The 17,949-nt window shown below is 36.5% G+C and overlaps 1 protein-coding gene across 2 annotated transcripts in view; it reads right to left on the reverse strand.

The window, feature by feature from the left end:
• LOC106461971 (XK-related protein 4-like) overlaps positions 1-17,949 on the reverse strand; it is a 47,962-nt gene that overhangs the window by 19,267 nt on the left and 10,746 nt on the right. For both annotated transcript variants that reach the window (XM_013921839.2, XM_022389088.1), the window contains exon 2: positions 12,595-13,237. In XM_013921839.2, coding sequence (XP_013777293.1) covers positions 12,595-13,037 — 443 coding nt within the window. In that variant the 5' untranslated portion in view covers positions 13,038-13,237. The remainder of the gene's footprint in view (positions 1-12,594; positions 13,238-17,949) is intronic.

Consider the following 17,949-nt stretch of genomic DNA (forward strand, 5'->3'; position numbering starts at 1 on the left):
AAATGAAATGTTGAGACACCTGACATTAAACAAAATTAGAAGCATTATAGGAAGTAAGGCATTAAATACTTTGAAAACCAGTTATTTAAAAAAAAAAGGTTAAAGTTACTGTTCCTAACCTGTTATTTTTAAAAAATGTTAATGGTTAAGGTTCCTAACCTGTTATTTTAAAAAATATTAACGGTTACAGATACTAAACTGTTATTTAAAAAAAAATTAATGGTTACAGTTCCTATCAAAAAACTGAAACAAGAGTCAGTGTCAAAAAAGTTTAAAATTCTGAATCTTGGAAAACACAAAGTTAAAATTTATATAATAATTCTAAGAAGCAACATATGATAAATTATCAACTAAGGCTTATTTGGAAAAATTAAAATGATGATAATAAAGTAAAAACTGAACTATATTTTAATATAGGTTGATATAAACCTATTATGATCACTAAAATGTGATATCTATACTTGATGTAACTTCAAGTTAGTTCTGATCAAAGTTCTATGGATTACTTCATTATAAAACTTGCTTGTTTGAATATCATGGAAGAAAATATCATCAACCGATAAAGATTTGTTTATGTTCTATACACATTTTTGGAATACACAAATTTTTTTCCAAAATTGTAGAATTTCCATAAACACTTTGTTTTCCTATGCCCTATGAAAGCTAAGATTTCAGCCACAGCCTATTTATACATACAGGGTGTATGTTTTTATATGATTTTATACAATATAAAGTGCAAGGTAAAAGAAAATTTGTTTTTTTTTACCTTAATGAAGTTATTGAAAATCAAAAATTTTCATGCTATATTGATGTCCTAATTTTGATATTGTTTACTGAAAACTGATTAGTACATTTATATTTGTAATTTAACCATACAATTAAGAGGTTGACATGACTAAGTAGGTAAAGAACACTGCTTTGTGAGCAATTGCCACACGATTAGAGTTGTGGGTTTGAGAAACACTAGCGCTGCCTTATAAGTTATGAACACAGCATAACGAAAGAAAAAGAGAGCGAGTGAAAGAAAGAAGAGGTAAATTTACACTATGTAACAATAAAGTGGCCTGAGAGTTTGCAATGGATGCTACTGGCCAGTTGCTTTCCTTCTGGTCAGCTTTTCAAAATTAGGGAAAGTAGGAGATATCTTAAAAGCTTTGACTTCACTCAAAAAAGAACAAAGAAATATAGTGTCCTATAGCTGAAAGGCCAATTATGCTTGGTGGCAATTAGAATTTAACAAAGGCTCTCGAATCACAAAGCAACCCCTATAACCATGGAGCCATGACAGTTCAAAGCTGAACAAACTTTAATTAATCAAAAAAATAATAATTAGAATTTGATAAATCATAATAATAATTTTTCAATTATTTGGGTAACTGGAATAATCAAAAACAGTAACAACTGGATGATTTAATTTTGATTAGTTCATTATTTTTGTGCATCATAACTGAAACTAATTCTTAATTTTTACTAAGTTTATCTTCAGGAAATTTAGCCATTTTTTTAATACACATTACAAATCTGTTGTACAGATAAATCACATTTTTTAATAAAGTATTTCTTGATTGTGAATTTTCAAAGCCTTCGAAAAATGAAGTGTAGTTTTCATGTTGACTTCTTTTGATCTTAGTTTTCTTAATATTCTAACATTAACTGTAGTTAAATTATCAATGTACAGTAAAATGAAAATATGAAATAAAATCAATATTTTTTTTTAATAATGACTGCAGATTGTAACACACACAATTACATATAGTTATTTTACCAGCCTGAAATTCTAACCATTTCACATCTACATTCTTTTAATTCTATGCATTATTACTGAACTGGACTCTCACTCTACATGAAAAGCAAGAAATCACTGCAAGATGTTTCTTGTACAGGTTTGAATAAACAATCAAGTTATATACAAAGAATGAAGGCATCACAAAGTGGAACACTGACTGATCTCAGGAAAGTTTAAATTTTTCATTTAAGTTTTGTTACCTAACCTAAGAAGTCTTTAATTATTACATTCTACTTACTTTTGTTAAAAATATATAACAATAAAGTAAAAATATAAAAATAAACATACAAAAACAATAAAATGAACATTTTGGAACACAAAAAAATCATCAGACACTAGAACAGAATGTCCTAAAATTACAAAAATTTATCTGGTTTTTTAGATCTAATAAAGTTATAAATAGATTAAAAAATTCCATTACTAGTTGGAACAATGACTTTACCTAACATATGCCAACCTTTTCTTGCCAATTACCATCAATGACCCAAAAAAAACTAAACAAATTATCTTATGACACCTCTGCACTAAAATATGTTCTTTCTATCATATATAACGTGTCCATAATACATATTAGCATGAATGAATAACTGGCTTGAAAAGATATTTCAGTAAATCAAGAAAGCAAGAGGTTCAAATTTTATGCTATTTCCTGTAAATATATGCATTTTGTGCTTCTGATTGGTTATACACTATAAAAGTTGTATTATTGAAGTTAAATGGGAGAGATGAGAGCAAAAGAAAGAAGAATAATGATTGAGCATTTTTTTAAATTTTAAACTTGGATAATATTAGATAATACTGAGCTACGTTTTAGTGCTATGTAAAGTGATAGTTTTTAAACTAAATTTTGAATTTAACTCTGTAAATAAAATCATGATGTGCACTTTGACCTACCCATAAGTATAAGTTGAAACTACAGAAAATGACCTATGAAGGTCGAAATGTTCTTATACTTTATTCTAATTAAAGTTTTTAATACCCATACCAGCTGTCTCTGCAATACATTTTTACTTCAAGCGTGTTTCTTGTCATCAGGATACTAAAGTTATTTATTAAATTTTGGATACAACAATTTGCTCCAGTTTTGTGGAGAAAATTAAACCGTACAAATGTGAACTTAAAAAAAAAAGGCAAAAAAGTGAAAAACACAAACTTTGCTAAGTTGATTAATTTTGTGAGTTACGACACTGGTTTTGTGAACAAACTTGAATTAACCAAAGATGATAATGAGAAATCAAAATGGCAACATTTTGTTTACTTGAACAGCTGGAAATCAAAAGCAGTAGTAATTGGAAGTTATAATTTTTCTATACTGAAAATATATTTCCGATAGGTATTTACTTCAGCTCACATAAATAGCTATTCTCATTCAGTGCTGCCCTCTATAGGCAGTTTTTCACATGCCACAAGCCTCAAGCTCCCACCCATCTGGAATCAACCAATTCTAATGAATCTTGCATGCAAATCATTCTGCAACAACCCTCCACCAATAAGAGTGCAACACACACTCTTGACATGTGACTCCCTCTCCTTTTATTCAATTCTACCGAACTATCACTTCGAATTCTGGGAGAAAATTGAAGAACCAGTTTTCAGTAGGGAGGAAGGGTGAGAAGTGTGAGAAGAGTTAAGTAGCTATAGGAAATATATTTTCAGTATTGGAAAATTATAACTCCAAAAAGGTACATTACCTCTACTCACATAAACAACTAGAATCTCACATTGAAAAGGTGGAGGGACCAGTGCAATGGAAAAAAAAGAAGCACCCTTTGAAAGCGTCTGAAGGACACTCCCAAAGAGGAGATCTTCAGAGCAGAAGATCGTATGTGGGAGACTGCAACACTTCTGAACCAGGTATACTCTTCGCCCACTGTGGAAAGATGTCGCAGATATGGGCAGAAATATGGAGAGAACTATGGCTGGATAGGGATCAGAACCATACCGTATATGAATCCCAATCCCAAAAAACATAAAGGTGTAGAGTCGCTAGTGTGCGACAGACCTCACACGGCAAGTCAACTACATCTAAAATTCAGGCTGCTGGGAACTGACATCCACACAGGGATAGGACAAGGATCATACCATCAGTAAGTCAACTACAATCCAAAACCTGACCACCAGGAACCGACATCCATGTGGGGGTTGGCAAGAGGATCATAACATTGGCAAGTCAACTACAATCCAAAACTCATCCATCTGGTAAGGGTGGAAAAGATGATCATACCATCTTCACTTCAAGTTTATCAGACTGGAGGGAATATTGTAGCCCCCAAACTATGAATGGGACATGATAGCAATGTGAAAAAATGATAGACCAAATCAGGAACCGGTTTTGCAGTATCATAAAGATGTCTTTATAATGTAAACCATCTCATTCAAAACCAAACTGACAGGAACTGTCCCTAGTATAAAAATGTCATTGGTATAATAAAATCATCAAGGGATAGTGTAAGAGGAAGAACCATATTAATCTGTAAGTACCTCCATCGTGACCCACAACACGGATGGAGGAACAAGAGCATAATTGAGTGAGGAAATAAAGACACCTGTAATACATGTGTGAGGAGTTATGTTGATTGGTTCAGCTCTAAATCCAAAACCCAACCACTGGGAATCGACATCCATGTGGGGATAGGATGAGAAATCCCAATCAAAGGAGTGAACTACAATTTTGACAGCTCACTTTCATGATATATAAAATGAAGGAAAACTCGTCACCTACACCAACTCCCTACTCTCAACTGAATGGTTTGGTTTATTCTTTGTTTCTCATTATCACATGCAGGATGATGCCTCTATGATCTACCACCCCAGCAGCTTGAAATTTGAAAGTGGTAAGGACTCCTACACTCCACTGGAAAAAAAAGGAAGGAGAAAGTATAGTGGAGAGTCCAGAGGAATGACAAGACCTGAGACAGTGCAATGGGTGACATTGAAACTATTTTGAAAAGCAGACCACGCCTGATTTATTTGATCCAAGGCATGGCAAGGATAGGCAGCTATCCCCTTCTGCTTTACCCATGTAGTCTATGGGTGAGTATCATCTGTGACAGGCATACTAATGAAGCAAACATATTGCAAGGATAAATTTCCAAGTGATCTTGTGGAACACCCCAACTCAGTAGTGTGTGTTTATTGGCCATGGAAATCATAAGTGTTAAGTCAACATGGTCTTACATTGCAGATTTGAACTCTTAAAGAATACCTGGAATGAAGTCATGCAGGCAATATAACTGCAAAGAGCAGATTCAGTACACAGAAGCCTATCCAGACCTGACTGAGGAAAAAGGTGGGAAATGGAAGGAAGGGAAATCAGCGAAAAGGATGTGTTACCCTCCTGAGCCGCCAAAGTTTTGGGGAGGAAAGAATAGTCCTGGATAAAGGAGAACATATGTGGAATGATAAAGAGTACATGAAACGTCCACAGGCTAAAAGGAGAAGGAAATAAATCTTAAGGGAGAGGTGAAAAAACCAACAACAAGGATAGCAGTTCAAATAGATAGAAAAGTGAGCCAGTGAAGGACCACATTAACGTCCAAATCTGGAAGGACAGTACACTGAGATCGACAACAATCCGGTAGGAATGCATCAAGAAGGAAAGAGTAGGGGAGATAAACACCCTATGCCATATGGTACCACGAAAAACAAAATGTGTGGGACAAGGCAGCCCGATAAACCATGATCGAGGAGACAAGACACCTCCAATCAAAGATCCAAGTGAAGAAATCCACAATATGTGGAACAGTGAAGCAGATGAAAACTCCTGACCAAAAGACTAATGGTGGAAAATGTTCGATTTACATTGATAAACCTCCCTAGAGGAAGGGCAAATGGAACAAGCTAAAAAAAAGAAGCCACCCATCGTGACAAACCAGATCTCCTCACCAAGAACTGGATAAAACCAGGCCTGAAGACAGAAGAAGAAGTAAACGAGGGGTAGATTTGAGGTGGAGCAGCTACAGGAACCATGGTTATGCTGGCCAGTAAGGATCAATCATAAGGACCTGATATGGAGTGGCATGGATGATTGAGATCACCCTGTGAAGAAGACGAATGGGAGTATAAACATACAGGTATTTGTTGGTCCAATCCTAACTTAAAAAATTTAAAGCAAAAGCAAGAGGATAAGGAACAAGAGACTAAAACAGACGTAATTTGTTGTTGAGGGATGTGGCAAATACATCCATGTTAGGAGTACCCCACTGAAAGCAAAGCCATTGGAAACCAAGATGATTGAGAGACCACTCTGTTGAATAGACTTTATCTGGACGAGAAAGCCGATCTGCAACAAGATTGAATGCACCCGGTGTATGACACGCAATGATACCAATATCGAGCATATGGGCACAAAAAAGATCCAAAGTATGAAATCAAAGGGATCGAGAACAGGTGCCACCTTGGTGATTGAGATAAGCAACCACCGTAGAATTGTCGAAATGGATCATTACAAGACAATTTCTGGCAAGGTGAAGAAAATGAAACAAAGCACAACTTACACTAAAAGGATTCCAAGATGTTGATATGATAAGAACTGTCAGTTGGAGACCGACGTCCTGAAGCTTCCTCTTGAACGACCCATGTCCCCCAGCCCTGAAGGAAAGTATCTGTGAAGATGTGTAAATCCAGACAAGGAGAAGGATGCGGGACACCCACTGACGTGTGTCTTGTCCAACCACCAATGCAGATCACTGACAAGGGAAGGAAGAAGGGAAATACAAGCCTCCAAAGGATCCTGTGCAAGATCCCACTGGTCGTGTAGAGCCCACTGAAGAGATTGCATATGGGCATGACTCAAGGGGATAAGGGCTTCCAACGAAGACCACATCTCCAAAAGTGATAGAACCTCATGAGCTGGAATAGAGGGAGCAGTAAGTGCATGGAGAACTGAAAGCTCCATCGAACAAAGTCGAAGAGGAGAAGGTTGGGCCCAACTGAGATAGATGTTATAAAAAACACCCAAATGGGCAAGATATTGGGTAGGTTGAAGGAATAACTTCTCCACTTTGATTAACTAGTCCACATGAGCCACCTCCAGGATCAGCTGATGAGTGTGATGGGTGGTCTCCTGTTTGGAACAAAGTAATAGAAGCCAGTCATCCATGTAATGATGGAAGGTATAACAACTGAGCAACCATTGAACATGGAAGTGTCAGGTGATTGCTTTGACCACCCTACAAAACACATACGAGGTCAAAGCAAGCCCAAAGAGCAGGGAGCAAAATTGATAAGCTACCCCGTGATGAAAGAACCAAAGATAGTGTCACGACTGATGAGATATTGGGATATGCAAGTAAAAATTTGAAACATCTACAACAGTCATCCACAAACTTGGAGAAAAAGCCCACCCGAGGGTGAGAAATGACTCCATGGTAAAACGGGGTAGAACCAGAAAGTGATTGAGGAGGGACAAATCTATCACAGGCTGCCAGTCTCTGGTTTTCTTGGGGATGACAAACAGCCTGGAATTAAACCTGGAGAAAGATGATTGACAAATCCGATGGCCTGTTGGGAGAAAAGGTCTTGTACTGCCTCATACAAACATTGATTGGTAGTAGGATCCTGAGGCAATGGGAAGGAAATGGGTACCTGAGATAACACAGGATGGAAAAGAAATTGTATGACAAGTCACTTGGATAAAACCTGAATAATCCAAAGATCTGAGGCAAAAGGTCACCAAGTGGTAAGAAAATCAGACAAGCGAGCTCCCACGGGACCAAAACCCACCAGGCAGTCACCGGTACTGTTGAAGATGTGACCATCTACGTCGAATAAAATGATGATTTGATGAACCTCTGGAAGGAGGAACAGGTAAAGGCTGAGAAGGGCTGGGATGGGAAACAGTAATAGGGGCATATCTCAGCTCAGACTGTGACAAATGTTCTTCCAAAGGAGATAAGGTAGAGTGTTGATGCACTGATTCCTCACATGATTTAAAAGTCTCAGGAACATTACCAAAAACATACTGCTGAAGAAAAGGGACCATATCCCCAAGATAAGGAGATGGTAAATGAACCTGGGAAAAGGCACATCTCTAACGAGAATATCCAAACAACAGAGAAACCACATATGCAATGCGAGAGCCAAAAATGACAAATGTGCCAATGTGGAAGTAATTAGTAATTATTTTTAAAGGAGACTTATGTATATGTATTTTATGAACATCAGTCTCTCAAATGTCTTGTCAGTGAGGCAGCAGTGATCAGGTCTGAGAGTTTTGCTTCCAATGCTAAACAAACACTCAACAAGGGCAGAGAATGCTGAAACACTCAGGTAGCATTTGGCTAGTAGAGATAGGGTAGGTAGGTTTTTTCATAGAATTTACAATAATCTAGTGGGTTGCTTTCTTCATGAATGCAAGGACCATCAAGGTAGGTGTTGATCTCTGTATCCTCAGAAGATAAATTGGCTGGTTTCTTGAAGGCAGCAAAGAAACTAAAGAGCTTACTTTTTTTGCGAAGGGGGGGGGGACTTACAGCCCTCTTTTTGGTTCCATGGTTGTAGGATTACTTGTTGAGGAAATTTTCTTGACTTCTTGCTGCAGGAGCATTTGATTAGATTCATGAACCAAAGGTTTAGTGAAACACTAGTCAAGTTTAAATCTGGAATCCAATGTCACAACCAAACAGAATATACTTTGTTGCTCATACTGAGTCAGTCAGGCATGAACAGTTTTCTTCAATGCAGAAACAAGATTGAAATTATATTTGAACTGCATGCTGTCAATTTCAATCATCAGCCCATAAACACATGGCACTACATTTCTAGAGGTAACAATGTTTTAACCCTGTGTGAAATCTGTTGCTTCTTCAAAAGATGTCAGTTTTGTCACCAAATCTTCAAGCACAGTTCGATCATGAAAATTAAGTTTCGATGTACTAGTATCTAGATTATTCAACTTTTCCTGTGGAATCTTCAATAAAGACTTAATCATCTTAATTTCTGAGTTCCATCATGTAGACCTCTCCTTCAAGTAGATCAGTTGCTTGCACTGATTTTCGAATGTAGGACACAATTGCTGATGCTTTGGAAATTACTGTCAGCAGTGGTCCAGCTTTCTTCATTCCATCCCTGTAGTGTATGGGAAAAGCAGGGGTCGTGTTCACGAAGAAATTCAGATAAATTGTCTGCTTACTTAGATTCATCCAAAAGATCATCATCTGTGTCCCTATCTGTAGATGAGCTATCACCATCTCTCACACTATGTAATGTTTGTGGTTCAAATCCACACAAAGCAGAAAGCCTTGATCATGTTGGATGCATTATCAGATGTCACATATGACACCTTGTTGTTGATGTTAGAGATTTATTATTTCATCATATTGAACTGCAACGTTATCAGAGTGTGATACCCCTTGAAATGCCAACATGCTAGCATGACTGTTTGCATTTTCTAGTGAAGTATAAATATGACTAGTGACTCCAAGAAAGCTGCACATTTGTCTGCTACTCCAGATATCCACAGTGACATTGATGATGGATGGGTACAAGTTGCAATAGAGAGGTGACTTTTTGTTGGTCTTCATCAAGCCTGCTTTCAGTCAATGCTGTGGACAGATGTTTATGACTGGGAAGAATATACCAAGAATCCATGCATGCCATTAGATCTTGAAAATCTTTTGACTCCACCACTGAGTATGGTTGCAGTGTACCAGCAATAAAATTGATGAGTTTGTTAGTGACGTGCTTCTGCCGAAGGTGTGTAGACTTATATCTAGTTGATTCTGTACAGTACACTGCTATTGTAGAATATTGTTCATATTAACAAAAATAATAAAAAGGCTTACCTTCAGATGTGTCAGCAGATTAGAAGTGTTTTTTCCTGAAGTAAAAATAGTCCATTCACTTTGCCATGATATGACCAGATCTAGCAGTAGGAAGTATGAAGTATTCATGTACCACTGAAGGCAGTTTAGTAGTCATCTCACAAGTTTCATCAAGTCCATCTACCTTGAGTACATGTTCATCGATCAGGTGAGAACTTTATCAGTGATGCTTGGGGACTTTTCACTGCTGATTATACTGTATCTATTTGATTTTGTTTTCAAGTCTAACTGGTCAAATTCACCAGTCGATCCTCTAGCCCCAGGTTACTGTTTTTGCACGTCATGAGGTTTTAATGAATCACATTCAAAATTTAATTAAGCTACTTTCATTTCATGGTATACCAATAATATATAGCATACAAATGTAGCTAATTATCTATATTTTAGTAGTATACAAAAATAAAACTAAGAATTTCCCCTCAGGTGAGAATTGTGGCATTTACTCTCTAGGCATCCACTCTTCTCTAATTTATTTACCACCCCTCCAAGAACGATGAAATTTATTATAAATTACTTATTATCCCTTTCCAGATGGGTCACAGGTGAAAGGCCATGTCATCACATTTGTTGACTCGCATTCAAAATTTTATTTCATGAATTTCTGTCAATAAATTTAGTATCAAACTGTAATTATAATTCAAATTTTAGTATTATACCTTACTCAATTTCTTAATTTAAAAGTAAATATTAAAAAAAAACGTTTCACGTGGTATGTTGAATGCAGCACTGATTCAAATTAGATGTTTGGGATGTCCAAATACTAAGTCTGTAGTTTCATACGAATTAGGAACTCAAATTACCGACATTGACAAGCTAGAATATGAAATAAGAACCTCTTATCTTTTCAATTTGCTATGATATTGCTCATGTAATAAATGAAACAGTGACACCCTGCCCACCTCTTTCCATTTTAGTAAATGATCCCTTATATACACTTCTATATATGACATGAATAACCAATCAAAAGCTCAGAATGTCTCCCTAGTAGCTTTCTCAGCCATTTTAATATGTTTGGTCACCATCTCTTTCTTTCAAACCAAGATTTCAAGAAGGTAGGTTATGTCTTTAGTCTACTCAAAATTTCATATTCTTTTAGACTGAAATACAGTTTAGTTACTAAGCTCGATAAATTACAATGGAATTCTATGGTACTGATATAGTAATTTATGATTTTTTGGTTATTCAACTGTATATATATATAAAATTGAAAAAAAAATTTCATATCGTTCACATGCAAAATTTTAAAACACTCAGCAACCAAGTACAAAGGTCGTAACTAAAAGAGATAATTGTTTGCTTTACTTCTTTAGTTACTGTTCTATGTTTTAACAAAAATAAGTTTAAGAACTTATTTCTAAATAGCAATAATCTATACACATATATAATGTATAATAATTGAAATGTGACTGTATTTTACAAAACACTAATCTACTAAAACACAGCCAAAACAGGTCACTTTGTAAAAACTAAAGGTCAGTTTTATATTATTGGATACAGTAACGTGAGTGCACGTGCACCGCATCTCTGTAACTTCCGTATTGTTAGCCAGGCATAGCTGAAAGGTCAATATAATAAAAATAGTAAATATATATAAATGTATAATGTTACGAGATTTAAGCTATTTAGTCTAAACATTTATGTTTTCTTATAGTCTGTAGTCATTCTAGAATGAAAAAGGCATAACTTATATTTACTTCTTAACTTTTTCAACGTGGTTACGAGATCGGTCAAATTGGCCAAACCTGTACAGTGATTCATTAGTGAAAATAACATAAATATAAAGTTTTAAAGAAATGTTTGTTAACTATCTGGACATTATAAAGATTTTGCATGTGAAATTTGAAAATTTTCTGATGCACAAAAGTATTTTTAATCTTCAAATGAAAATTACTTTGCATATCGGATAGGCAACTTGCAAAACAAAAAAAAAAAAAAAGGACATAGAAAACATTGCTTTACAAGCCTTAAGACTTAATAAAAAAAAATTGATATTTTGCGTATAAAAGCACTGTAATGTTTACTGATAATCTGCCAAATTTCATTAACATATGCTTACTAATTTAAAAATTATAGCATGAAATGGTTACAAGGTCGGTCCTAGGGACCTAGCCCATGCTGAAAGTTATATCATCATCATCATCGTCCAGGCAATGCAAACTTTTTATAACCTACAATCTTATTTGGTTACAGAGCCATCAAATAGAAAATCTGACACCTCCTGCCACATCTTTCAGAAACTGTCAATAGTTCTCTCTGATGTTCAATACTATAGTATTTATGACCAATAGAAAGTCAAGGTGTTCTTCTATCAAATGACATATAATATAACATTGTTTTCTGTACAGAGAATTGTCAGTTTCTCTTCCACTTCAATTTTATTCCCATGGGAAACACATCGACAAGCTTAGGTAAATTCCTAACAGCTCTTTACAGAAAGTTACAAAGACAAAAAATTGTTATAGTTAAGACAAAGACAATTTTGAGACAAAGAAAAGTATTTTTAATCTTAACATGAAAATCACTTGCCACTCAGACTAGTAATATAGTAGTATATAGAAATACTATCTATATTCATGGACAAATCTTTGGTAAAAATACTTCATTAAAATATGTGATTTTTTGTGTAAAAAATATTTGTAATGTTTACTAAAAGTCTATCAAATTTTTTGAAGATATACCAAGTATATTAAAAGTTATAGTATGAAAACTAAGGAGTACAAAACTGGTTAAGAGATCGTCAATTCGACTGAACCCGTGTGGAAAGAGATATTTGGAAATAACATTGCAAACTGAAATATTGGCCAGGGGTACTGGACTGGATAGAATGTTCCAGATAAACATAATTTTTGTGCCATACATTGTTCTTATCTGGCTGCATATTTTCAGGCTTGATATGGTAAATTAAACATGAAAATTATACAGGTTCACTCACAAAATTTAGACTTTTATATAATTTACTTCGTTCATGATAATAAAAAATATTACCTTATTATCGGTCCTAATTGCAGAATGAGAAAAACAAAACGAACAATCCACTGAGCACGAGACACAGGTGTCATTTCTTGGTTGTTTTCATCTAACAAATACCAACGAAGACTAAAGCCTGTCATCGTTAAAGCAGGGACAACAACAAAGGTAACAGTTAATCCAAAATACCACATGTCCCCATTATGGTAATGCAAGAAACACATTACCAAATCACTACCAGTGTCAAAAACGAAACTTCCAAGACACCATAAAAGTAATACACAATCAAATATTGTAAACTTGAGGTTGTCATCCGATGGTATAGCATCAGGTGTTTCTGATGAGGCAACATCACATTGTGTAGGAGTTCTATCACTCCCATTGGCCATTTCAATGCTTTCCATTTTCATATCATTTTCAACACTATTTTGACAACCACTAGCACTGTTGAGATGAGCCATCTTTACTCAGTTGAAGTATTGCATTATCATGAAAAATAAATACTAAGACTACATACAAGTAAAATACATAACAGTTTTAACTGCTTTTTTAAAAATAAAAGCACAAATTTTGTTACAATTCATTGGGCAAATATGAAGTCATAAAAGGCTCTCAGTGGTGTCTTCTAGTTTCTTCTTTGAACACCAATTACAGAAAATGCCTGTAAAACAAAAGAAAAACATAATTTTATATCACTACATATACTGCATGAACAAATCAAGTCCTAGCTATCAAAGAAGAAATTTGACTTTGATGTAAAATAATGAAATTACATTTTCTGGTAGATGGTTCATTAATTACATGTAATAAATATTTTATAACTGTAACCTGAAAATATTTCGAAGGAACAAAAATTAGCTCATTATTCATGAAATAGAGAAATCGTGGTAATTTGAAAAAAAAAGGGGGGGAGAAATAGTGAGGTACACAATTAGAACTGGGGTTTGTTAACAGATTAATCATTGGACTTGTTATATTCAACTAATTGATTATTCTCAAGAGATGACTAAAACGAAACTTGTAATGCTACAAATCAGGTTTTGATACCTGTGGTGGGCAATGCACAGATAGTCCATTGTCCAGCTCTGTGCTTAAAGACAATCAAAATGGCATTATTTCAATTACTTGAATAGTTGGAATGATGGAAAATGGTAATAATCAAAAGGTAACACTCTCCTTCCCTGTAAAATGTATTTCCGGTAGATACTTCCACACACAAGACAAAATAGTAGTTGTGTCTGCTTAAGAGACTTGTGAAAACTACCACTTATTCTCAAATGAAGCCACATTAATTTGCAGCAGAACCCTCTACCAACAGGTGTGCAGCACACCTTCTTGCACAATGAATCCCTCTATTTTCATGCTCTTGTATTCTCATTTTTTGTGTGAAGTGAGGCTGGGGTATCTGTTGGAAATACATTTTCAAGTAAGAAAAATGTTTACTTCCAAAAGAAATACTCACTTCCATACATAGAATGGCTAGAATCCCATGTTGAGACAGTGGAGAGACCAGTAAAAAAGATTACCTAGATGTGCAAGCTTAAGAAAGCACTGGAAGGAAGCTTTTGGGTTGTGTGACACCCAATGGCAGGGGCTTCTTAGGGCACATCCCTGGGAGACTGCATCTAGTCTCATCCAGGGTATACACTTAAGCCTGTGTAGGAAAAGAAGCAAAAATGCCAAAATTGTGTTGTTAGGATGGGTGGAATAAGTACATAGCTGTCCAAGTACTTTCACACAAGCTGTTGGACAGGCAATATGTGTAGTGAGGTTAAGGCTTGTTCAGACCATACCTTCTATGCTCACCTCTTCTACCATCAGACTCAATGGGTCAAAACCAGCTGTGGGAAAAGGGCACTTGTGATAAGTATCCATGCTCACCTTCTCTACCGTCATACTTTAAGGCCCCATGCCAGTTGTAGAAGGAAGGCACTTTATGAAAGCCCGCAATCTGAGTGAAATATAGGACTGTTCCCAATGCACCCAAGATTGGCCAATATCAAGATTTGATTTTGAGAATCTGCATTTGTGTATCCCAGATGATCCTAATGTATATATACTAATGATGTGCATCAAGCTACAAACTCATCTTCAAATAAATCCCACACCTATCAGACTACAACAAGAACACATTGTCATCACTTGGTTGTTTGGCATTTATTGGTGCAAAGCAGCTAGGCTATCTGCGCCAAACAACTAGTAAAAATGCTGGAAGTAAAATACAATAAAATGTAAAAAAAAAATAAGGTAAAAGTGAAACAATGTCCAAAAGTAGGAAATAAACTAAATAGAAGTAAAAAGGCCAATGGTCTGCAAAATGCTAAAAACACAATTAAGTTGGACACTATCCAACATCAGGGGTAAACATGTCTAAAATGGTGCTGCCACTGATTTTCATAATGGCAACAGGAAAGTAAAATGTTGGCAACTGTGATCTGAGTGTCACAAAGGCCACACATTGGCAGATCAGTCCCACATAAAAGAAAACAATGGGTTAAAAAAACTGTGACCAATGTGTAGCCTAGCCAAGACAACTTCCTCCCCTTGATCCTTATGGAAACTAGATGGCCAAACAAGTACAGTAAATTTGATCTGGGAAAACTTTTGTGGTGAAGTTGCTAACCCCAAATCAACTGCCAACTGGCATGAAGCTGGGCCTTAATCACAGAAACAATGTCCACATACAAGACCAGATTTTAAGCCATCTGTAAAAATGGGAACAGAAGAATGGTTCAAAAGATGTTCACCAAAGATGGTACTTCCAATCGGGAGTATCCACCTTCCACAGATGACTCAAAGAAAGGTCACAAGTGGGGATGGTAATGAGCCATGGCAGGATGAGCTAATTATAAGAGTCAGCAATGTTATCCAATGACAGACCCAATTCAACCAGCTACGCCTGGATATGAAGGCCAAAAGGAGGATTTACAGTGCCCTTTTATGCTTGGCATGAAGCTGCTTAATGTGAGAAATGAAAGTAAGCTTATGGTCCAAGATGAACCCCAAGAACTTCACCTCAGGAAGAACACCACCACCGAGATGGAGCTTAGGATCAGGATGTAACCCCAGTGGTGGCAAAAATGAATACAAATGGTTTAGGAAGAAAAGGTAAAACCATTTGCTGTGATCCACTTCAACAAGTAAGTGAGGGCAATCTGCAGTTGCCACTCAATAAACTTCATATTCAACGACCAACAAGAAATGTGGAAGTCATTGACATAGAGGTCACTTGCAATGGTAGGAGGAAGTTGTTTAGTGATAGAATTGATCCTGATACTGAAAAGGGTGGCACACCAGACACAACCTTAAGCGACTCCAAGTTCCTATGTGAAAGAACTTGAAAGAGTCAACCCCACACTGATTTGGAATTGACTGTCAAGTAAAAAGGGGTAAATGGCCAAGCAATCAACATGAATGGAGGTCTCGAAAAATAGCAAACTTCTGTGTGTCATAAGCCTTCTAAAAATGAAATAAAACAGAAACAAGATGCTCTCTCATGAGGAAGGCTTCCCGGATTGAGGTTTCAAGACAAATCAAGTGCTCCATAGTGGAGCACTGTCAATGAAAACCACACTGGGTGAGTGAGAGAAGGTTGTTTGATTCAAGGAACCAAACAAGATGTGCATTAAACATTCTCTCTAAGACCTTACAGAGACAGCTAGTCAAAGCAATTGGATGATAATTAGAAGGAATCTTGGGATCCTTCACAGACTTTGAAAAAGGAAGAACAATAGACCTGCACCAAGCATCTGGAAAAACATTCTACCAGATCTGTTTAAAAACAACTGGAAGAAGAGCAAGAGAGGTAGGAGAGAGATGGTGCAGCATCTCATAGTGAACATCATTGGGTCCAACAGATGCCAGACCAATGAAAAGCAAGCTTAAATTCCACCAGAGTAAATGGGCAATTATAATCATAAAGATGATCAGCCTGAAAGGAAGGAGTTAATCACTCAGCTTGAGACTTGATGGCCAAGAAGGAGGGAGAAGAGACAGAAGTGCTGGAAAAGTGGGAAAAGCACTCCCCAAGAGTATTGGTGATGCTCTGCACATCAGCACCTTTCTGGCCATTGGAGAGCAAGATGGAAAGGGGATGGGGATGGACCATTGTGGCAAAAAGGATTATGTGGGTGGTGTCATTGGATAAGGAAGGAACTGAAGAGGGTAGAAAGACCTGTAAAGAAAATATAGTGTGTAGGAAAGGTGGTAGAAAATGCTGCTTGAAAACCCACAATGGACAAGACAGAGACGTGTGAAAGAGGAGGTAATATATTAGAAGGCACGTGGATAAATGAGAAAATGGTGACAAATAGCCAAGTACTTAGGTACATGGAAGAAATAACGTGACAAGAGTGGTACAAAAAGAAAGGGTATGGCTTGAAGAGTGAAGGACAAAATCAATTCTACAGGTGAAGTTGTAGGGACATCACTCCCCACTGAAAGAGAGCTGTGTGAGATTGGATCAGAAGCGATGGTATACAGGGAAGGGGTGCTCTGACAAGATAAAATGACCTTCCAAATCTTGTCCCAGATGACTTTGGAATTGGTAGTAGAAGAGATGGTGGTGAACTTAATCCAAGATTCTCTCTGGCTTTGACATTTGACCTGCTGAGCATGAGTCTGCTGGAAAGCAATGCAGTTGGAAATAGTGGGATACCTTTTGCAGGTATCCCAGGCCCATTTCGGAGCCTTCCATGTTTGCTGGCAGGCAGGAGAACACCATGGACAAAGTTACAGTGGGAAATGTGTCAAGGTTTTGGTGACAGAACAAACAGCTGCTTGAATTATACAATCAGTTACTGCCACCACACTGTCATTAATAGATGGAAGACTAATGATAGCAAGATCAAGTTCCAAAAGAGTAGTGAAGTAAAGCCAGTCAGCCTGCTCCAACTTCCACCATGGTACTTGGGTTGGGAGGCAACAACCATGACCAATCTCTCTCAAAATGATGGGAAATTGATCCCTGCCCTATGTGTCAGTGTCAACCTTCCAATAAAATGAAAAAAAAAGCAAATGAGAACAGATAAATAAATCAATATCAGTAAAAGACTGACTAGGTGCAAGAAAATAGGTAAAAGAAAAAGTATTGAAGAGAGAGAAAGGTTTTGATCTGAGAGCATATGCTCCACAAAATGACCCCTCCCATCAATATCAGCACCACCTCAAAAGGGATCATGTCCAATAAAATCTCCCAAGATGAAAAAGGGAGACAGCAATTGTTCAATGAGAGCATTAAGGTCTGATTGATTGAAAATCTCTCCTGGAGGCAGGTAAAGAGAACAAGCAGTGATGGTATGACCCATGGGGATATGAATGTCTACAGCCTCCAAGGGTGTATTGATTGGCACAGATAAAGTGGGTATATGCTGG

This window comes from Limulus polyphemus, unplaced genomic scaffold (assembly GCF_000517525.1).
Source record: "Limulus polyphemus unplaced genomic scaffold, Limulus_polyphemus-2.1.2 Scaffold1068, whole genome shotgun sequence".
NCBI lineage: Eukaryota > Metazoa > Arthropoda > Merostomata > Xiphosura > Limulidae > Limulus > Limulus polyphemus.